Here is a 24,655-nt window from a genome sequence, read left to right as displayed (position 1 = left end):
TTTGACTCTGAGGTATAAAATAAGTCTCAGACTTCTCCTTTATGAATAGTACTTTTAATGATTTTGTAAATTTTACTGTTTTTCTGTGGCCAAATGCACCTGTTTAATATTTTATATTTTAAAATATTTAATAATCATTATGGAACTTTGTCATATGTGGCATTTTATTCTTGAATGCTTTATTATGGGAAGTCCCAGGTAGCTGAATTTCATTTTTAAATACTTTTTTGAGGAAAGACTCATAAATATTTTATTTTCTCATTGAACATGATCAGACTGGCTATGTGTTGTCCTTATATTGAAATTGGTTATGAATAAATTATTGGGTCGAGTTTTCATTCTAAATATTATAAAAACGTTACTCTCATGTTTTGACATTGAGTTTGACTAGGAAGTCTGAGGCGATGAGATTTCACCCCCACTCCACTTATAGCGTATTTTTTTTCTGCTGGATACTTGCAACATTCTGTTTTTATTATTTAAAGAGAGGTAAGTGAGGATGTTAGTGTTGGTTATTTTCTACTAACATTGCATTTGGGTTACAAAAATGAGATATTTGGGCCATTAATTCTGTTTGGTCTGTTAGACACCATGGCTTTTTAAGATCTTGAGTTTTCCTTACTTTCAGAAAAATGTTAGTTTTGTAAACTTTTGGTCTTTCTGGTTTTCTCTTTGTGTCCAATTATATATGTGAGCCATTAGTTTTTTCTGTTTCCACTGAAAAAATTCTCAAGCCTTTTCTGTGTTTGTCACAATTCCCTTCCCTGTTCTTTCTATGTCATTGTTGTTTTTGTGATTCTTAATGTTTCCTTAAGTTTTCACTTCCTCTTTTCATTCTTTCTTGTTTAGACCTCTGTTATCCTACATCATCCTACATCTTCTTTTTGAAATTTGTTTTACAGAATTAATGTTCTTATGTTCTTCTAATATGCCACTAATACATTGTATTCTCTCTTTAGGCTTATGTTATATTTCATAATCTTATTTTATGTTTCATAATCTTCATTTCATTTCATGATGTTTTATCGTGTTTATGGTGTATTTTGGTCATTGTTGACATTTCATTTTCCATCATCTTGCTTTTACTTAAACTGTGCTTTGTTCTCATTTTTCCTTGATAAAAAATTGTAATAGTTTAAGTCAGTTTGCCTTGTCCTCTGACTTACAGTTTCTTAACTAGGTATTACTTTTTATATCTTTTTATATATCCCTACAGTATGGGTTGGATGGAGTGATGATGATTGTAGTAAATATAGATTGGAAAGACTTCTGGGGCTTTTTGTCTACTTTTTTTGAGATTTGTTCTCTGCTTACAATATTGTGTTTGTTGTCTTATACCAAGGTTTCACTTTCTCTGGTTGTGTATATATCATGAGTCCAAAAAGTAATACTTTTGAGCTTTTATTTGCTCATTTCATGTAACAGAAAAAGACCAGACCCAAAGACTCTTTTTTGGAAAGAATTTTCAGAAATTCAGGCTTATGCTGAGGAAGGGTTTACTTTCCTTAGGGCTAGTTACTCAGCTTTTTGGCTTCTTAGATTATTTCCAAGCTCAAAAATTAGTGAAAAAGTCTCAGAATTTGGTGAGCTCATTATCCTTTTGCATTTTGTATTTTGTTGTGTTAAAGCAAAAGTTAGGTGATCCTGACCAAAACCTCCACCTTCTGCTTACTTGAGAAACTGATATCTATCCTTCCTTTAATTGTAATTTAGGGAGGGGATTCACCAGTAGTACTCAAGAGACCTTATCCTCTGAAATATATCTCTGGCCCCTTGATCATAATTTTTATCTTTTTTGGTTATTTGATGGGATAAATTATTACTTTGTGATTTTTCTCAATTGTCTTGACTCAAGCTTCCTTTTTTCAAACTTTTTTTTTAAAGTCTAGATTTTTAGAACAGTTATAAACATGGTATATGTAGTTCTGACACCTAATTTCCCTTATTGTTAATGACAAATTACCAATGGACATATGTCACAGGGGAGAAAGTAACACTGTTATCTGTTATTCAGTAAACTCCATACTTTATTCAGGTTTCACCAAATTTTCTCTTAAGTTCATTTTTGTGTTCCAAGCTCACAGCTCAAATATAATACTTTGTAAAATTTCTCAAACTTTCCATGGTTTTGACAATATTCAGGAGTTTTATAAATGTTTTTCAATTTGTGTTTTTCTTAAATTTTTCTCAGACTGAGGTGTTGCTATTTTAAGAAACAAAAACTATAAGATGCTATTTTTATCACATATTTCAAACTTAGTTCCAGCATGACTTACTAGCTCCTAGTTAAATATTGGTTAAATACTGGTCTCCTACCCAATGTAATCTTGTCATGTTCTTCCACTCTAAAATTACTACATTATGTTTTTATATTTTGGTTTTTAAAGGAAACGATAAAATATACTCTGTATTCAAGGATAGGATATGGGAAGAAAGGTTCATTGAGCTCTGCTCCTAAAAGGGGAAAATATCCACTGAAACTAAAGTACTAGTGCAGGAAATTTGTCTTTTCTTCAATTCATTATTTGACTGTTTACATGAATAAAGACTCATTGATAGTCACTTAATCCTTTTGGCTACAATCTGATAACTACATTATTTATTTTGTGCTTGGAAAGTTAAGTTTTTGGCCATTGGAATCTTTTTCAGGTTGCTTGTTCTAGTATCCCTGTGATCCGTGCCCATCCGTTTAGTTTTGAATACTTTCTTCCTTTTGCCATCCCTAGAGTCAGCCATCCTTCAAAGAAGCCTTAGCTTAGTTTATTGGAAAATAGTATTAGAAACCAGCATCTGGATACTCGTTTGTTCACTGTTGCTTGGTATGACTACTTAATGACCTAACCAGTAGATAATGCTAGGAAACACTGAAGTATAGTCATTATTTGTACGCATTTATAAACTTTTCATTATTTATATAAATGTCTTCATTAATATAAACTGGAATTTATATTGCTGTCTCTGATTTTAATCCACTACCATCTAAGTTATTATGACTTGTTCTGTGTTATTTCCTTTCTAGCAGTTAGAAACCTGACCCCTCCCCCTCCCTTTCCCTCCTCCCCAACACAACAGACTCTTAAATTATGTATTCTGCTGCAGAATACATAAATGAAAACGATAATAGAAACAACTTTACTTACTAGAATTCTGTTTATGTGTAGGTCTTTTAGTCTTTCTGGGGGGCTGGGAGTCAGAAAGGGTCGTGCTTAGGACACACTCTTAGCTCGCGACTCAGAGATCGCTCCTGGTGTTCAGGAGAACATATGGGGTACCGGGAATTCCTTTAATCTTATTGTTAGTTAGTTGTCAGTTTACTTAGTCTGGCTCTCTTTCCCTCTGCCTCCTCAAATAATAATATGCTACCTATATTTTTAGGTACTTTTTTCATTACCTCCATTATTTTGTAGAATTCTCTGAGTCCTTGGTGATTTTTGTTAAATTATTGGTGAGTTCTGAATAAAGCTGATATAAGTATTTGCATAAAGTAAAGGCCCTCCCGTTGATCATCGATTTGCTCCAGCGGGCCCAGTAACGTCTCCATTGGAGACTTTGTTGTTCCTGTGTCTGGCATATCAAATACTCTCGGTAGCTTGCTGGGCTCTCCAAGAGGGGCAGAGGAATCAAACTCTGGTCGGCCATGTTGGCTGCGTGCAAGGCAAACGCCCTACCCGCTGTGCTAAGATTTTTTAAATTTAAATTTATTTACTAAAGATACCATAATTTATGGGCTGGAGCGATAGCACAGCGGTAGGGCGTTTGCCTTGCACGCAACCAACATGACCGACCCGAGTTCGATTTCTCCACCCCTCTCGGAGAGCTTGGCAAGCTACCAAGAGTGTCTCGCCCGCATGGCAGAGCCTGGCAAGCTCCCCGTGGCGTATTCGATATGCCAAACACAGTAACAACAAAGTCTCCGATAGAGATGTTACTGGGCCCGCTCGAGAAAATCGATGAACAACGGGAGGACAGTGACCATAATTTATATTACCATTAATGGTAGAATTTTTAATTTATTGATTTATACAGTGTTCCAACACCAGAGTGTTCACACGTGGTTTTTGTGTGTGTGGATGGGGGTGGGGGTCACACTTGGTGGTTCTCGGGGGTTACTCCTGGCTCTGTTCTCAGGGATCACTCCTGGTGTGCTGGGGATCATATGCAATGCTGGAGATCAAACCTGGGTCAGCTGTGTTCAAGGCAGACGCCCTACTCATTCTGCTGTTCACTCTGGTACTTGATTTTTTTGAGGATAATTTTAAAAAGATATTTTAAAATTCTCTTTCGTTGCATTTCTTACATATGGAATACCACAGATTTCTGTGTTTTGATTTCGTAGTCTGCCATGTTACTCCATAGGTTTGTTGTTTCTAGGAGTTTTTGTAAAACCTTTAAGATTTTCTTAGTGTCATGTTATGTGAAAGTAGTGACAATTTGTCATTTTCTTTTATAATCTGGATGTCCTTTATATCTCTTTCTTGCCTAATTACTATAGCCAGAATTTCCAATACTGTGTTGAATAATAGTAGTGGAAGTGGGCGATTATTTCTTGTGCCTGAACCTAGGGAGAAGACTTTCAGTTTTTCACTGAGTATTATGTTAGCTGTCAGTTTATGGTTGACAGCTTTAACTATATTGAGGATATTTCTTTTCTTTTCTAAATTTTATTTTCCCCTTACACTTTCAACAAACACTGCGGTTTACAAGTTGTTCATGATGATTTGTTACAGACATTCAATCTACCAGCACCAGTCCCTCCATCATTGCACCTTCCCACCACCATTAATCACCAATTTTCCTAACCACCCCCATAGCAGTCCCTCAGCAATTTATTTTATATTGCTTGTTTTCGTTTACTAAAAGGATGATCAAAAATGTTTTCTTAGAAGAAAGTTAGGGGGAAAAAATGTTTCCTTAGAAAACTGTTGTATCTCACCATGGAGCCATTAATTGCTTGCATAAGAGATTGCTAAAATGTTGTTACAGGTTAAGCCTTCTTTGTTGATATTTTGTTAATCGAGAATGAGTGCCTTCTACATTATATCCCATCCAATCTGTGTGCTACAGTTTATCAGTATTGTAGAGTTTGAAGTGTTGCTCCAGGAAGTCCAAAGTTTTTAATGGGTGATACGGCTGAAGTTAAATTTTTAACTGGGTGGTGTATTTAGGGCCTGTGTGTAACTGCCAGGACTTCTGGAGATGGGAGATAGGGGGAAATTGGGGGGCGGGGGGTAATCCATCCCAGACTCTGTGGAAACCTAGAGTTTTCAATCACAAAACCAACCAGCATACCTGAATTTTTCAACAGGTTAATTTCTGGATGAGGCTTGTCTGGACCTGTGGAGTCTAGTCCGGAGCATATTGGCAGTTTTTTCACTGCCAGGTCTCAGATTGGGTGGGTGCTGGGCTCACCCATCCTTCTCCAGGGTTTCCTGGACGACTCAGCCTTGTATGGGGTCCGGAACAATCTCTGTGATATTGAGCTTTTCAAGATTTGTTTATGAGTTTCTAGATCATGGTCAGTGAATGAACTTACATGACACTTGAGGTAGTCTTTTGGCTGAGGAGATTTCTTTATACCTCTATTTAACTGAGTAGGGTTTTTGTTTTTATTATGAATGGGCGTTGGATCTTTAGATTTTATTTTTCCTTGTATATATGTGGTATATTTTATTAATTGACTTATAAACCATCCTTGTATCCCTAGGAGAAATCCTCTTTAGTCATGATATGTGAGCTTTTTGCGGGTGAGGGGTTGTTTTTGGGCCACACATGTGGTGCTCAGAGCTTACTTCTGGATCTGTGCTCAGATATCACTCCTGGCAGGGCCTTGGGGACCAAAGGGTATAAGGGATTGAACCCAGGTTGACCATTGCAAGGCAGTGGCCCTACCATCTGCACTATTGCTCTAGCCCCTCGATTTATTGTTGGATTGGTTTGCTAATATTTTATTAAGGACCTTTATGTCCCTATTCATCAGGGATACAAGATTTCCTTTTTGGTGATGTTTCTGTCTTCTTTTGATATGGGTAATGTTTGCCTAATATAAACAGGGAGAGTTTCTGTTTCTTGAATTTTCTGGAATAACCTGAAAGGATTGTGAGTAGGTCTTTTATGAAAGGCTTGAAGACCAAAACACATTTGGACCTGAGCTTGCATTTTGGGGGAAACTTTTAATTATCATTTCTATTTTTTGGATAGTAATTGCTTTGTTGGGTTGCTGTGATTACTGTTGGTTCAGTTTTATAAGGTTATCTTTAGTCTAGGAAGATCACAGTCCAACAATGCATTTTTTTTCGTTTCTTCAATTTAATGGCATAAAGATTTTCATCTTAGTTCCTGAATATCCTTTGAATTTCTGTCATATCTGTTGTGATATATCCCCTTTTTTTTCTGATTAAGTTTATTAGGATCTTCTCTTTCTTTTTATGAGTCTAGCTTATAGTTTATCATTGTTGTGTGTTCTTTCAAAGAACCAGCTTTTAATTTCATTGATCTTTTGAATTGTGTTTGTGTGTGTGTTTGTAAGTTTTCATTTCATTGTTTTTTTTTTCCTCTAAGTTTTATTATTTTCTTCCTTCTGCTTGATTTGGGCTCCATTTGTTATTCTTTTTCTAGCACCTTAAACTGTGCTGTTAGATTATTTGATTGGTCTTTTATTGCTTCCTAATGAATATTTGCATTGCTGTGAACTTCCCTCTTAACACTGCTTTGCTGTATCCCATATGTTCTGGTAACTTGTTTCATCATTCCCATATGTTTCCAGGAATCTTTTGGTCTCTTCTTAATTTCCTCTTTGACGCACTGGTTGTTAGTAGTAAGTTGTTTAATTTCCAAGTATTTTGTTTTTTCCCCCATTTCTGTTTGTGATAAATTTTCATTTTCATGAGAGTATAGATATATTTTTTTGTCATATTGATTTTATAAAGATGTGTCTTGTGGCCCAGAATGTGATCAGTCTTGGATAATATCTCATGTGCTGCGAGAAGAATGTGTACTCAGCTCTTTGGGATGAAGGATCCTATATATGTCTGCTAAGCCCATCTGTACCAATTTGTTTTTAGAGACTAGTGTTTTCTTGTTGAGATTTGCCTCATTGATCTATCAAGTAGAGATAAGAGCTGTATTTAAATCTCCAACTACTGTTGTATTGCTATTAAATCCTTCAGCTCTATTAGCAGTTGTTTCAGGTATTTTGATGGCCCTTCATTAGGTGCATAGATATTTAGGAGTATAAGTTATTCATGATGAATAGATCTCTTGGCCATTAAGAAATGACCATCCCTGTCCTTTATAACATTTTTCAGATTGACTCTTTTAGATTAACTCGTTGCTTCCTGCTTCCTCAAGTAATATCATGCTAAATATTTCTTTTGTGATTGGGTGGTTTTTTAAATTCTTTTAATATATTAATATATTATTGTCTGCATGTTATCCTAGAATCCTCTGAGTCTTTGGTGATTCCTCTAAAAATGAATTCTTGATGATTTTTAATAAAGCCGCTATACATTTTTGCATACAGTTTTTGTGACATATGTGACAAACATGTGTGACGTATTTTCAAATCAGTTGGTAAACCTGATAACATGATTACTACATATGTTAATTCTATGTTAACATTAAACAAAACTGTCAAACTCTTCTAAAGTGGTTGTACTGCCTAACATCCCAGAACTGAATCATGTATTGCTGTTGCTTCCCATCCTTGTCAAGATTTGCAGTTAACTCATTTTGTTGCTTGTTATTTCTAGTATCGTATTATATGTATGTGCATATTTGCTGTCTATATATTATCTCTAACAAAGAATTTCATGCATTTGACCAGCTTTTCAAATTTTGGCGTTTTTTTCTATTCTAGATTTATGTATTCTGCATATAAATAATTTGTTATATATGCAACTTTCATATATTTTTAGCTGAGCATATCTTCAAGTTACTACATTTTTTTCTTATAAATTGTATTTTTTCTGTTGATTCTAAAACTATGTAGAAATTTACCTAGGATTTTCATTTCTACTGAAAGATACACATTTCTTTCACATTTTCAGTCATTTTAATTTTTGTTTAAGATGAACATGTGTAGGTTTTTTGTTTGATTGGGTTTTTGTTTTGTTTCTTTTTGTAGATGGACATTTATAATTATTAAATGTTATTTCCTCATTAAGTTTCTTTTTCATCTCTATTAAAAACATTTTAGTATCTCATGGTTTAGATTAATTTTTGAATTTGCTGTTATGTTTCACTGACCTATGTATCTACATTGACCTTTGTCTAAACCTGACTTTTTCAAGTCACTGTCACTGTCTTCCCGTTGTTCATCGATTTGCTTGAGTGGGCCCAGTAACGTCTCCATTGTGAGAGTTGTTGTTATTGTTTTTGGCATATCAAATACATCACGGGTAGCTTGCCAGGCTTTGCCGTGTGGGCGAGATATTCTTGGTAGCTTGCCGGGCTCTAAAAATTCTCTTATGTTAGTTTTCTCTCTCTTTGTTTTTTCAGTTGCAGAACTGTTTTGGCTATTCCAGTGTATTTTTCTTTCTATATACCTTTTAGAATCAAAGTCTATAAATTCCACATTGTAGGTCTTATATATCCCAGATTAACATAGGCCATTCAAATTTATCATATCCCAAATGAAATTATTTTAGTTGCCTATTTCTTGCTTCCTGCAATTCCTTCTGTCTTCTTTGTTCTCATATTTTTGCCACTTCTCATCTGCTTTGCATCTTTCTGTTAAGTCTCTCTTGTGTTAATATTCTTCCAGTCCTCTGCTTCATTTTTTTCAATCTTTTTGTTTGTTTTTGAGCCATACCCTTTGTTGCTGGCGGGGGGGGGGGGGGGGGGGCGGGGATGACTCTACTCCAGACACTGTACTTAAGGATTGTTCCAGATGTTGGAGGAGCATGTGTTGCCAGGAATCAAACCCAGGGACCTTTGACACATCTCCCTGGGTTCCTGCTTTTTCACCTTTATAAAAACATTTTTTAACTTTAGGAAAACAGTAACAAACAAGTTCTCAGTTTTCAGTGAATTACATAGACAAGTTGGCTTATCTATATTTCAACTTTCAAGATACTGTTTTTTTTCCAAAGGGCTGGAGCGATAGCACAGCGGGTAGGGCGTTCGCCTTACAAGCGGCCAACACGGCCGACGCGAGTTCGATTCCTCCGCCCCTCTCGGAGAGCCCGGCAAGCTACCGAGGGTATTTGATATGCCAGACACAGTAACAACAAAGTCTCCAATGGAGACGTTACTGGGCCCGCTCGAGCAAATCGACGATCAACGGGAGGGCCTTTACCTTTACCTTTACCTTTTTAAAATAAGGTACATTTAAAAATATATACAATGAATATCACCGTGTGGAAATTAAAGGTTAAAAACAACCCTGAGGGGCTGGAGCAATAGCACAGTGAGTAGAGCGTTTGCCTTGCATACAGCCGACCCGGGTTCGATTCCCAGCATCCCATATGGTCCCCTAAGCACCGCCAGGAGTAATTCCTGAGTGCATGAACCAGGAATAACCCCTGTGCATTGTCGGGTGTGACCCAAAAAGCAAATAAATAAATAAAAAACAACCCTGAATACTCTGATTAGATAAGTGCTGATTCTCTTTATCATTGGAGGTCAAAGTTTGGCTTTTTCCTATTGGATACCTGGTGATGAGTATAAGTTCAAAAAGGAAAGAGGTGGTATTGACTGATGAGGGATAAATTAAGAAAAGTGATGTTTCATTGGCACATGCCTCAGGCAACCACAAGCGAACATCCGAACTGGCAAAACAGTGCAGAGAAGCCATCAAGGATGACCTCAAAAACAGGAGAGCAGCAGTACTGGTAGATGCAGCAGAATCTGGGAAAAACATTCATAATGCCTTCACCAACTACAAAACCAAGATGACTGCCCTCCGACATCATGATGGATCTATCACATCTTCCAGAAGGGCAATGGAGAAGATTATTCATGACTTCTACTCAGATCTCTTTAATAGCCACATCCACTTGCCCACATACCACATACCACATGATGGATATGTCGTTCCCAATGTTCTCCCTTCCGAAATCCAACATGCCATCTCGTCGGTAAAGAAACAAAGAGCACCTGGCCCAGACAAGATCAGACCTGAACACCTGAAGAACTTACCATCAGTACTCATCAATACATTGGTTCGACTCTTCACACGCTACCTGTCTGAATGCAAGGTTCCATCCCAATGGAAAACCAGCAGGACTGTACTACTATACAAGAAAGGAGACATCCACGACATTGGCAACTATCGCCCAATCTGCCTATTGTCTGTCATCTACAAACTATTCACTCGAGTCATCCTGAATAGGATTAGCAGAACACTAGATGAAGGACAACCATGTGAACAAGCTGGATTCCGAAAAGGATTTAATACCATCGACCATATCCACACAATAACCAAGCTCATTGAGGTATCTCGGGAGTTCAAGATGCCACTCTGTCTAACGTTCATTGATTTAAAGAAGGCCTTTGATTCTGTTGATATGGAAGCGGTCATGGAAGCCCTAGCCAATCAGGGCGTACAAACTCGATACATCAGGATCCTTCGTGAGCTCTATTGCGGATTCACTACCAAAATCTCACCATTCTACAAAGAAGTAATCATCCATATCAAGAGAGGGGTTCGGCAGGGTGATACCATTTCACCAAAACTCTTCAGTGCCACCCTCGAAAACATCATGCGACGACTGGAATGGGAAAACATGGGAGTGAAGATAGATGGTCGGCAACTACACCACCTCCGCTTTGCTGATGACATCGTTCTAATAACACCAAACATCAGCCAAGCGGCACAAATGCTGAACGACTTTGACCGTGAATGTGGAAAGGTCGGACTACAGCTGAATCTTACGAAGACAATGTTTATGAGAAACAGCCTTGTTCCTGACGCTCCATTCGCTCTCAACGGAACCACCATCTCCGAATGCAACAGTTATATATACCTAGGTCGAGAAATCAACACGATGAATGACCTGGCACCTGAGTTGCGCAGGAGGAAGAGAGCGGCTTGGAATGCCTTCAAGAGCATTGAAGAAATAACTAAAAGGACAAAGAACCTCCAGCTACGAGCACATCTCTTTGATTCCACTATTCTTCCTGCATTAACATATGCCTCAGAGACCTGGACCCTACGAAAACAGGATGAGAACGCTATTCGGGTCTCTCAAAGAGGAATCGAAAGAACTATGCTTGGAATATCACGATTCACTCAAATGAGAGATAGAATCCGGAGTTCTGATCTTCGTCAACGCTCAAGAATCAGGGACACTGTCTCATTTGCCAAGACATCAAAAATCAGATGGGCTGGACACGTAATGAGGTTTACAGACAACCGCTGGACTAGAGCCATTACTGATTGGATTCCATGGGACATCAAAAGATCACGTGGACGCCCACCTATAAGATGGTCAGACTTCTTCGTCAAGACCCTAAATGATCGGTTTGAGGCTCTGCATGTTCCTAGAACGAACAAATACCATTGGGCTACGCTAGCACGCAACCGGGATGAATGGAGATGTTACTGGCACCCGCTCGAATAAATCGATGAATAACGGGGATTAAGTGATTAAGTGATGTTTCATGCTTGGGTCTTCAAAGTGCAAGACTATCAGTCAGAATTTTCCTGATATAGGAAATCAATTGAAACTTGAACCTATGGACAATTATTCTAGCAAAACCTGTGCTAATTATCATGACTTTTTAGTTAGAAGGTTGTAGGCATAGAGTTGAGAATATCTTACATAATTGTAAACTTTGTTATTATCTATAGATTTTCAATAACACTTTATATAAAACAAGTTATTACTTCATTTTTTATCAAGTCAGTATTCCTTTATATGTTGTAAATGCTGCTAGAAACCATAGACATAAAAGTGTTATTTTGTGTATGAAAAGGAATGCCTGTGTAGATATTTCATATTTTCTTTTTTTCTAAATGTAGGGTGTTTTTCTTAATTTTTATGTTTTCATTATGTGATATTAATTGAAGGACAATTAAATATCTGAAAATGATTTTTATTAGTAATCCTTACATAGATATTAGGTGTTAGGAAAATGTATATCAAATATATTGAACTGAAAGTTAAATTATATTAATATTACAGTCTGGCTTCATTTTTTTAATTCTCTGTATCAGGGATCTGAAAAGTAATACAAGTGCTATAAGTCAGCCTTCTACTTGCTTTTATAAAAAAATTTTTATTGGAACATACACACACTTGTTCATTTATACATTGTCTTTTTGATCTTGTGTGCTTCAAGGCAGTATTTAGTATCTGTGTTGAGAACAAATGAGAAAGCCATTAATAGTATTTTCTAAGCCTATGAAGAAAAAAGTAATGTATAATGTAGTTAAAATTCATTTGTGATGTAGTTGATCCCTCATATCTGTTACCAGTGCTCCCTCAGAGTTCATTTTTTAATTATTTACTTTTTGGGTTTGAGGGCCGCACCTGAAATGCTCAAGGTTTTCTTCTGGCTCCACACTCAGGAATCACTCCTGGAGGTCTTGGAACATAGATATATGGGGTGCAAGTGATCAAACCCAGGTTGATTAAGTGCAAGGCAAACATCCTGATTGTACTATAGTTCCAGTCCCTCCCTCAGACTTTTTAAGAGAAACGAAGTAGAGAAATATAAGCACTGAATTTTTCTATTTTGTTTTGTATTTGTATTGAAGGTACTTGTTTCTATGTTTTCAAATCTCAGACGAATCATTATTTACTTATATTACAGTTTTTTCTCTCAGTGATATTTACTACCATGCTATATTATTCATTTATTATTTTCTGTATCATTTATAAAATATAAAATAGTGGGCCAGAGCAATAGCACAGCAGGTAGGGCGTTTGCCTTACATGCGGCTGACCTGGGTTTGAGCCCCGGCATCCCATATGGTCCCCTGAGCACTGTCAGGAGTAATTCCTGAGTGCAAAGCCAGGAGTAACCCCAGAGCATTGCTGGGTGTGACCCAAAAAGGAAAAAATATATATATATATATATACACTAGTAAAGAAAAATTAAGATCTAAATAAATGGTAAAAGTCGAACTTGCTTGGTCAAAAGCAATTCAGATTTACTCACTAACAAAATAAGAAATAGCAAAACATACAAGTATGTATAAGCACATATATTTGTATATGTTGTGTGTATGTGTGTATACTTTTAAGGACAGTCACTTAAATTATTTACTGTTGTAATCTTAACTTTCTGTGTCACAGTTGTAGAATAACTTTTAATAAGAAAATGTAATTTAAGGGCTGGAGCAGTAGTATAGCAGGTAGGGCACTTGCCTGGCACACAGCCAACTCAGGTTCAATCCCTGACACGCCATATGGTCCTGGAGTCTGCCAGGAGTGAACAATGTGTGCAGAGCCAGGAAGGAATAAGCCCTGCATACTGCAGGTGTGGCCCTCAAACAAAAAAACATACATATGATGTAAAAAATTATAGTCGCTTAAGAGAATTTGAAATAATTTTAATACAGTATTCTTAACCAATTCCTGTTGAAACATGTTAATTTTATAATACTTGTTTTTATATCTCCTTAAAGTAATAATTTTTCACATTGTGAAGCTGACAGAAATTTAGAATATTAGTTTTTACACTTTTTACTGTGTTAATTATTTAGAATATTCAAACTTGTTGACTAGTTTTTTCTTTCTGACTTTATATAATTCTTTGAAATAATAAAGGGGACTTTCTAAGTTTGGGAACTAATTTTTTAAATATATAAATGTTTGATTCTAATCTGTCTTCACATTTATCAGTTTAACTAATGAATTATGAAGCTTATGGAATTCAAATTAAATTTCATTTTCCCATAAGCAGTTCTAGTATGACTTTGTGCAAAAAGATCATGAATAAGGGAATGCTGTATCACCAAGTGACTTCCATAAAATTATTCTTGAACAGTAACCATACTTACATTATCAATTTACTTGAAATTCTTTTATTATTAAAATGTATGAGAAATTTACCTATTTTGCTTTCTCGTGTTTTTAATTGGCTGGAGCGATAGCACAGTGGGTAGGGCGTTTGCCTTGCACACAACCAACATGGCCAACCCGAATTCGATTCCTCCGCCCCTCTCGGAGAGCCCGGCAAGCTACTGAGAGTATCTCGTCCACACGGCAGAGCCTGGCAAGCTCCCCGTGACGTATTCGATATGCCAAACACAGTAACCTGTCTCACAGTGTTACTGGGCCTACTCGAGCAAATCGATGAACAACTGGAGAACAGTGACAGTGACAGTGATGTTTTTAATTGAGTAAAACCAGAAATTATCTTCACAGATCTTACACAAAATTTAATGAAGCAGTTTATTTGAAAACTGTTAATGTTTTTGGGAGAAGTATAAAAGATGAGAGTATTTATCTTTATTGAAATATTAATCTAAATGCATGTTAGAAGTTGAAAATTTCAATTATAATTCAAAATTACTATGCCTTTCAGAAAATTTTTAAATAGAAGTGTTTTTTTTAATATGCACATAAAGTTTTTGTTAAAATGCAATATGTGACCAGAGAGAAAGTTCAGTGGGCTGAAAATTTGCTTTGCATGCTTGTGGCTTGATTTCTATGCCTAGCACCTCCTAATCTCCCAAGCACCAAGGGAAGTAATGTCTGAGTTCTTTACTGCAAGTAGCCCCTGAACGTTGCTTGGTGTGACCCCAAAATTAAAAAAGTGGAAAATAAATGCAATGTTTTATAATAGTGGATAGAAATAGTTAAGATGTTTCCTGAATGTGCGCTGATCCTGATTTGAGAATCCTCAGGACCACATGTGAACCCCCCAATACTCAACCAGGCTGACCCCTGAGCACAGAACCAGGAGCAGCCCCCAAAAAGCACTAGGCATGACCTAAATGCATGCAAAGTCAAATGCTTTCTCACTGAATGTAATAATTTCATGAAATACGGAGTTTGGAACAAATTTGAAGCAAAACTTTCCTTTATAATCTTTTCCCCTTTTTGTGTGGTTAATAGCGCAGAAGTGGTAAAATACAAATAAGAAATAGCAGCTTGAATATCTAAACTTTCAAATACATTTTTAAATAATTGAGATCATTTTTGAAATTTATATTTCATTAATACTCAGATTTTCATTTAATTTTTGCAATGTAATGATTGAGTTAATTATAGACAGCTTCCTAAAGTCTTTTTTGGAACTTCTTTTTTGCCTTTATTGTATTTCCCTAATTAATAAACATCTATAAACGTTCTAGTAAAAGCTATAAAGACTTATAGAATTTGTTTTATGAATTAATCAGTTCACTTTGTTTTTAAGTTATATAATTCTCTTTTAGTTATGAAAAGAGAGAAAGCATTTCTATCTCGAAAGATCCAATTTTGGTCAGTCTTTATGTGTAGTATTTGTGTTAACAGAAAAGAAAAATAGCAGCAGGAGATTTTTCAGGTCAAATTTAGTGGTAATTATTTGTCATTGCTTTTGAGGGAACATAGCTAAACTTTATAATAAAAAAAGAAACCTGCCTTGTTTTATTTGTGATGATGTCCAAAAAAGAGAAGAAATACAGTTTCTGATAAGAATTGAAAGTCTAGGAATAAATATAATGATAAGAATGAGTACTTCTATCACTAGGGAACTTTCTTCATCTAAGCACATATGAACAATTGATCCTTGTAGTCATATATAGCAGTAAACATTAATAACTTAACAGTCTGAAGTCAGTGCAGAAGATATGGAGCATTATTGAAAGATGGAGTCGAGCAGGTGGCACTTTAATATGTTCAGTGTCATGGTTGACTCTAAAGACTAGTCGAATGAAATTACTTGAGGTTCTAAAGATTTAAAAAGCGAACTCATTTTGCTGCACTAAGGAAATGCTACTGATCAGGCTTTCTGTGTCCCTTTTTTCTAGGCTAGAAAATATTAACCCTGAAGAAAATGACATGGTAAGCCATTCTCTGAGGAGATTTCTTGATGTCAGTCTTATATCTTAGAGGCTTAAGTTCAATTGAGTGGGTTTCAAGAACTAAGATGTGGGAAAAAAGAAGAATTGACACACTAATAATGTACATCTTTGCTGCAATATGAAAATTCAATAACTTCACTCAGTCAATTTACAATTCACATGTGCCTATTAATTAAAACCCTATATTAAATAAAATATATTAAAACTTCATGTCTGACTAACATATAATGGTGTTGGTAGACATTACAGGAATTACTGAACAGAATAAACAATGCAGACACAGGGATAGCTATTCAGAAGAATGGAGCTATAATTGTGGATAGAATCTACAAGACCAAGGAATGTAGAAAGAGAATAACTGCAGAAGAAATGAATGCTGTGATAGAAGAACGGGATGCTGCTTTGTGTCAGGTAACTGCATATATCAGTAAAAGCATATTCTTACTATCCCTTCCCCCTTTATATTACCACATACATCCCAAATGGATTTCTTCACATATGCTTACTTCCAGTGAGTGTTTTAGCATGTAATTAATGCCGTTCTTACTAAGTCTGTTAAAATAATTGCATACGTTGTACACTGTCTTTCAAGTACATGGATCTTTAGTTCTTAATAAAACTGTTAGCATGTCATAAAATTTTAGTTTTCTTCTTCAAAGTAATTACTTTTATATGAGACTTCTTGAGTCCCAGTTTTGTGAGGTCTTAGATTATGTCTTTATTCTCAGTGCATAATACAATTTTATACTGTTTTACTCCCAGTGCATAATACAGTGCTTTTTAGTAAACAGATAAATGAGCCAAGTTATTTGTATATTTTTTTCTGTATGTTGCTTATACCTTCCTGCTGTGAAACTATTTTACTACCCTGATGTTACTACTTTTACTCAGTCCCTTCTATAGCAGTTACACTGATGGACTTTCAGGCTTATTCCTTATTAGTGTTTTTGGATCCTTACTCCATTTTCCTCTTTGAACACCTTCAATTATAAGCTCATGCCTTAGACTGTACCACACACTACACAGTACTTTTGTAATCATGTGCATACTCCTTTGAATCTTCTCTCATTTCCTAGAGATGTCTTTTTTGTGAACACACGTCTGTCATAATTCTTGGTGATTTAAATGTTTCTGTTGATGATTCTTTCAGTAACCTATTTCTCACCTTCTTGAATCTCTTTTCTTAACTTCATGCACCATATGGTTCTTCCATTCAGAATGGTTATACCATGGGCGTGCTCATTCTTAGTCTCCATTCTGCATAACCTATTTGAGACTCAACTATGATGTAATTGACCTTTAATATCTGTGATAGGCACTTCCTGTGTCTCCTCACTTTCTAACTCAGATACTTTATTTTTTTTATCACTTTTTTTATTAGTGAAACACCATGAAGTACAGTTATAGACTTATAAATTTTTGTGCTTGGGTTTCAGTTATACAATGATCAAGTACCCATCCCTCCACCAGTGCCCATCCTCCCCCACCACGGGTCCTAGCATCCCTCCCACCCCCTATCCCCCCCACCCCCCACCCCCCCCCCATCCCACCCTGCCACTGTGGCAGGGCATTCCCCCCTGTTCTCTCTCTCTTCTTTTGGGTACTGTGTTTTGCCAGAGAGGCATTGAGTGGCAATCATGTTTGGTCTATAGACTACTTTTAGCATGTCTCTCCCACCCTGGGAGGGTCTTCACAACACCCTTTATTTGGTGCTCTCTTCTCTAACTAACTCAGATACTTTAGAATTCTGACTTCTACAGTTTTTAACTCCATTGTCACTTAATTCTGTAGATCATACTACCACTGTTCTTTTCTTCAAACCTATATTTCTCTCTTTATCCATCTTAAATTTCATTCCCTGTTATTATTATTATCACATTTATGTATATAATATAATTTCAGTTCTTTTGGACCTCACTTCCTTTATTGTCACAACGCTAGTCACAACATGAACTTTTATAAATGAACATTCTGGCTTACCTGAAATCTTCTCATATTTGTAAAGCAGTGGAAATTCAAAAATTTCTCATTTGTTTACCTTAAAATCATGATCACTTCTTACTTTAAAGTAATAATACTTCTTAATACTTCTTCGAGGCCCTTGTTGTTGCTTAAGTCTCTTCTTGCTTAGTTTATTTTGTGTCTCCTCTAAAGAACTGTCTTATATCTTCTATTTATAAACTTTTTTTCTTATCTGAAATACAGCCTCTCCTTCCTAACCAATAAGCCCAATAGATTTTCCTCATCATTTCATCCACTTTTCTAGCTATACTTGTAACCATGTTTTCTGCCTTTTCTGCTTGTTTTTTTCACTGCATAATTCTATTAAGGTCAACCTGTATCTAGACTGGTACACGTCTTTTCTTGGTTGCTAATGGTTGGTTATTTAACCAGTTTGTTTTTTCTCACCAACTTTATAAATCTCTTCTGTTTCCTTATTATTCATTTCTTTCGCTATCTAAAATGCATTACTGTTTACCCTGGAGGTAGGGTGGAATTATTTTTAAGTGTTGGTTTTCTTGTGGTTTATCTCTGTACTTTTGTTTTTGTTTTTCATTGATTGACCTTGAGCTACACTTACAAAGCTTTCATGTTTGAGTTTCAATAATGTAGTGATTAAACACCTGTCCCTCCACGAGTGTACATTTTCCACCACCAATGTCCCCAGTATTCCTACCCCCTCCCCATCACACTACTCCCCCTGCCTGTGTGGAAGAAATTTCCCTCTTACTCTCTCTAATTGTGAGCATTATGGTTTGCAATACAGATAATGAGAGGACATCTTGTTTGATCCTTTATCTACTGTTAGCACACATCTCCCATACCAAGCAATCCCTCCAACCCTCATTGACTTAATGATCCTTTCTCTGTCCCAGCTGCCTTCTCCCCCAGCTCATAAGGCAAGCCTCCAACTGTGGAGCAATCTTCCTGGCCCTGTCTCTACTGTCCTTAGTTGTTAGTCGCATATTATGATATTTTATATTCCACAAATGTCATCTCTGTACTTTTGGTGAGACATTTAAAATCAAAATTTCAGTATTCCCCCAAAGTTTTCTACCACAAGATCCTGTCTTTGGTGCTAACATGAAGATAGGAACTGTTCTTTATGCCTGCCATTCAAGATAATGTATCTTCCTTTCTCCTGAAAAATTTTGAAATGAACTTCTCCCAAAAGTGAATTTGATGATGTGTTGGCTGAAATTTTTTGTGTGATGGTTGTGAAATTTTGAAAAGATGCTTTATTTTGAAGAGTTTTCATTCCAGACCTACATGTCTTTTCACATGGATGAACTAAGTCCTACAACCAAACTAGAAGTTGAACTTTAAGGATGCCTTGCTTCTTCTGGAGAAGGAAATAATGTCAAATCTATGTGATGTTCTCCCATTAGTACCCTGAGTATATCTCTTTCCACAACTGGGATATAAAAAAATTAACCTGAATCCCAGCTTGGTCCAGTCTTAGGTACTATCTTATCGTGTGTGTGTGTGTGTGTGTGTGTGTGTGTGTGTGTGTAGTGTAGTGTAGGTACTAGTACATGTTGTTGAATTATAGTTGCTGAGTTGCTGAGCTTTACTGTTATCACTGTCACTGTCATCCTGTTGTTCATCGATTTCCTCGAGCAGGCACCAGTCTCCTTTGTCCTAGCCCTGAGATTTTAGAAAGTGCCACATTCAAGGTTCTTTCAGGGTCAGGAGAATGAGCCCCATCGTTTCTGGTTTTTGGCATATTGAACACGCCATGGGGAGTTTGCCAGACTCTGCCGTGTGGGCAGGATACTTTTAGTAGCCTGCCAAGTTCTCCAGAGTAAGAACTAGATAATAAGATGTCATGCGGCTGCGCACTTTCGGGATTGTCTCTGGGTCTTGGCTGTTGATGGGATTACACTGCGCGGGGGGCAGTTGGTGGGTGTAACGCCTACATACTGAAAGATGGGGGATCTGGGTGGAAGAGGCCCCGTCCCAATTCGAGCAGGCTTGGAGATCTAAGCCCCAGGTCCCACACACCTGGGTTCCCCTGCCGGTTGGTTCCTTCATGTGTGAGGCTCGTCCGAATGTGTGGAGAGTGGTCTTAATCATGGCTGTGGCTGGAACTGGAGGTCTTCAACTGCTGGGAGTCTTCTCGGAGTGGGGAGAGAAACTCAACCCACCCTCCTCCAAGGGGCCCTGGTGAGGACAGCCAAGCACGGAGGCAAGAGACTCTGCTATTATAGACCTATTTTAAAACACACTGAACTAAAGCTAGTAAAATATTATCTATTGATTCACAATTTCTTAAATTCCTACATATGCTTTATTTCTTAATGTTGGGAACTCAGCTATAATCCACATGTAAGTTCTTTATTTTATGGAACTTGAATTTTTACATGGAAATCTGAGAAGTGCAAATGATGAAAAAAACAAGTGAACAAAGTGTTTTCTGATAGAGGTATGATAAGAAGAAAAGTAATGGTGAGTAATTAGTAATTGCAGTTAGTAGTAAAGTCACTTTATTTCTTTTTTGGTTTGGGCAGCCATACCTGATAGTGCTCAGGGCTTACTCCTGGTCCTGTGCTTAAGGTAGAGATCTTTATTTGTCTTGGAGTACTAAAGTGATTTTTATTCAAATGGGACATAAAATAAACATTTTGAAGACATCATAGTCTTTGAAATCAGTGTGTTCCAGATATTGATTTGTTTAATTTTCTTATGAATGTATTCGGAAGGGGCACTAAGTGGTGAATATTAAAATATTTCAATATCCAGCGGTGCGATTTTAAATGTTCCTTGTGTTGGTTATGAATTCTCAGTATTTTTCTGGCTGGTCCAGGAGATAGCTCAGGGTGCTAGAACACATGCCTTGTAAATGTTGGGTGCTATGTTCAATCTTCAGTACTGCATGGTTCTCTGAGCACCAGGTGTAGACCTGGTAGCCCCTCAGCACCACTTGATTGGCCCTGGTGGCTCCAACACTACTGGGCAAACAGTCCTTGGTATTAGTCCATTACCCAGTTGACCAAGTGTTGGTAGGGGTAGGAACCTGTGCTCTTCCCCCCAAAAAAAAAACCAGAAATACTTTGTATGACTAGAAGCATGAAAAAAGTTAACCTTCTACATTAGTAGAGAAGACCAAATAATCTAGTTTCTTTTGTTAGTGTTACCTTTATTTCATATCTGTATAAATCATATAGTGTTGAACACATAATAGATGCAAAGTCATGATTTGTTAAATTATTAGATTTATTTAAATTATTATTAGAAGTTTGACAAAATTTCTCATACTTGAAAATGAATCATACAACACTTAGTTTGATTTTTTTCAGGAAAAGCAGGAACCATATTTAATATTCATTATTGTGACTATAAAAATTTTATTAATTTTTTCCCCTGTCAATTTGTTCATTTGCTTTCCTGGCTGTCATATAATTATTTGCCTATGCATTTTTTAGCCCATCTTGACATAATACATTGTTATTTGATCTATTCTAATAACTTTTTTCTTATTATAAAATTTTGAAACTTTTTGAAAGTATAATTTGGAAAGTGCAGCTATGAAAAAGAATGGAAAAATTGCTCGTAAACTCACAAGCCAGAAATAGTTTTTGCATTTATAAAATTCATATTACATAATGTGTACTATTTTATAACTAGGTTTTCCACTTTTTTTCAAATATTTGAATATTGTGTGAATATGTTAAAGATTTGTTGAAGTTATCTGCCATTTTAGTAAGGTATTCACATATATTCTATTTTTTTAATGTGTAAACATTTTTGTAGCTGCATGTTTTGCACACCTATCCTTTTTTCTAGTTTTTTGTTTTTGTTTTTTAGGACTCCAAAGCAGTGCTAAGGCCACTTGGTGATATGAGGAACTCAAAGCTCAGTGATTCTGGGCTGGCCCAGTGTGCAGTGTTAAGGATCCATGAGCCACAGAACTGAGTTTGGGGAGAGGTGAGGCTGTTAAATGGGAAGGGAATTGGGGTCCTTGGGGGAGGAGGTGGTACACTGGTGATAAGTATAGTATTAGAAGTTCTAGGAAACCATCGTTAACAGTATTGTACATCACCGTTCTTAAGTCAATTAAAAAATTTTTTAATATGATGGAGGTATGACAGTGAAGTGCACGTCTTAATTGAAAGGTTTCATTAATCTGTATCTCAAATAAGTAGCATACAAATCAAGACACAGAACATCTGTTGCACTCTAGAACATTCTATTATGTCTTAGAATTTCTTACCAGAGCTAATCACAGCATCACCTATGCAACTTTTCAGAAATTTTAACCATATAATGGGAAATGTACACTGATAAAGTGGGCGGGTATCAGATTATTATATAACTGACACCCAATCATGAACAACGTTGTAAGTGTGTATCTCACTGTGATTCAACTAAAAAATTTTTTTAACCACAGATTTATTTACCTTATTTTAGAACCTCAGTCGATCTTACTCTTCGTCAATGTTTTCAGTGACTGCATCTTCCCATGTTGCTGCAGTAGTGCCAAAGAGCTCCCAGTTGGTGGTCGTTCTGGGAGTTCTTTTCTTAAAACTTTGCAGCCCTTTCTCCCCACTCTGTGAAGTAGAATTTTGCACAAAAGAGACAGTGGTCCGATCCCATTTGGAATTTTGGGACAAAGCGACATCGGTCAGGTAAAACTGTCTATTGAATATGATGTGGTCAATTTCATTGTGAAACCATCCACCGGGAGACTTCCATGTCCAACGTTTAGATTCAGCTTTCTGGAACTGTGAGTTACCATGGATGGTCTTGTTTGACATGATGAACTCAGACAGTCTGTCACCCTGTTTGTACCATTCTAGACCATGGGTCCCAATGTGGAGTTCTTCGGCTGTTCTTCTCGGTCCTATCTTGGCATTAAAATCACCCACAATGATCTTGTAGAAGGTGTGGTCTTCTTTATAGAACTTCTTCAGCTTCATGTAGAAGTTCTTAATTTCTCCTTCATCATAATTGGATTTTGGTGCATAGACAACAAAGACAGAAACTGCCGGCAGTGGTCCACTTCTATTCAAGTGTAATCATCCGATTCGGGTTGTTAGGCATTTGAATGAATCACTGCTCATGGCCAAGTTTGTGTTGACAAGGACACCTGCACCACTGATGCCTCTTTTGTCGCATGTTCTGAGTAACAGTTCTTCTCCAGTGTCGAAAATGGCGTGATGTGATTGATGCCTTCATGTCTCAGTCAGACCAATCATGTCATACTTGATCTTTCACACTTGTACCATCAGGTTCTCAATGGATGCATCCGATGCCATTGAAAGTACAGACAGTCATTTTTGTCTTTCTTCGTTTTGGCAGCCTAGATCGGCCTTGGGATTTCATCAGCCTCTCCTTCCTCATCCTTCCTAACGCTGCCATATTGGTGGCTCTTTCAGGGTCAGGGGAATGAGACCCATAGTATTGACTGGTTTTGGCAATACTCCACAGATAGCTTGCCAGGCCATGCCATGTGGGTGGAATACTCTCGGTAGCTTGCCAGGCTCTCCGAGATGGATAGAGTCTTTTAGGGAGGCCTCTAATCACCTTTGCAGGCGTTCCCATGGTTCAAACCATATTTGAGGGGCTGGAGAGATAGCACAGCGGGTAGGGCATTTGCTTTGCACCCGGTCAACCCGGGTTCGATTCCCAGCATCCCAAATGGTCCCTTAAGCACCACCAGGAGTAACTCCTGAGTTCAGAGCCAGGAGTAACCCCTGCACATCGCCAGGTGTGACCCAAAAAGCCAAAAAAAAAAAAAACCATATTTGAACCCTATCGAATATGGTGCAGCAATCCTGGAAGATGGGTATTAAGTGTCTTATGATGTGTCTTATGATGTCATTCAGCACCTCCATGATTGTGCGAGGAAGGCCAAGAGAGAGATAGCCACAAAAAAAAAAAAACCGCCTGTCTTAGAAAACTCTTGAGCTTATTCGCCAACTTGACTTGGCATAAGCCTCACACAACCACAAGCGAATGTACAAGCTCGCAAAGCAGTGCAGAGTAGCAATCAAGGAAGACCTCAGAGAAGAGCAGCAGTGCTGACAGATGTGGGAGAAGCAGGGAAAAGCATTCGCAACGACCGCCTGTCCTTTGCCAACTACAATACCTAGATGGCTGCCCTTCGACATCCTGATGGATCTATCATATCTTTCAGAAGGGCAATGGAGAAGATTTTCCAGAACTTCTACTCGGATCTCTTCAATAACACGTCCACCTGCCCACATACCAAATTCTGCAGGATGGATATGTCGTTCCAAACATTCTCCCTTTCAAAATCCGACATGCCATATAGTCGCTAAAGTAGCGAACAGCACCTGGCCCAGACAAAGTCAGACCTGAACACCTGAAGAATCTGCCTTCGGTACTCATCAATACACTGGCTCGGCTCTTCACACGCTACCAGTCTGAATGCAAGATTCCATCCCAGTGGAAACCCAGCAGGACTGTACTACTGTACAAGAAGGGAGACATCCATGACATTGGCAACTATCGCCCGATCTGCCTATTGTCTATCATCTACAAGCTGTTCACTCCAGTCATCCTGAATAGGATTGGCAGTACACTAGATGAAGGACAGCCATGCAAGCAAGCCGGGTTCCACAAAGGATTCAGCCTGATCGACCATATCCACACTATAACCAAGCTCATTGAGGTTTCTCGAGAGTTCAAGATGCCACTCTGTCTAACGTTTATTGATTTAAGGTAGAGTTT

The 24,655-nt window shown here is 37.3% G+C and overlaps 1 protein-coding gene across 2 annotated transcripts in view; it reads left to right on the top strand.

Moving 5' to 3' along the window:
• Positions 1 to 24,655, top strand: part of MIPOL1 (mirror-image polydactyly 1) — a 304,969-nt gene that overhangs the window by 98,796 nt on the left and 181,518 nt on the right. For both annotated transcript variants that reach the window (XM_056133809.1, XM_056133808.1), the window contains exons 8-9: positions 15,905 to 15,938; positions 16,199 to 16,369. In XM_056133809.1, coding sequence (XP_055989784.1) covers positions 15,905 to 15,938; positions 16,199 to 16,369 — 205 coding nt within the window. The remainder of the gene's footprint in view (positions 1 to 15,904; positions 15,939 to 16,198; positions 16,370 to 24,655) is intronic.

The sequence above is a fragment of the Sorex fumeus genome, unplaced genomic scaffold, assembly GCF_029834395.1.
Source record: "Sorex fumeus unplaced genomic scaffold, SorFum_2.1 ptg000098l, whole genome shotgun sequence".
Classification (NCBI taxonomy): Eukaryota; Metazoa; Chordata; class Mammalia; order Eulipotyphla; family Soricidae; genus Sorex; species Sorex fumeus.
This window is presented reverse-complemented; position numbering and strand designations above follow the sequence as displayed.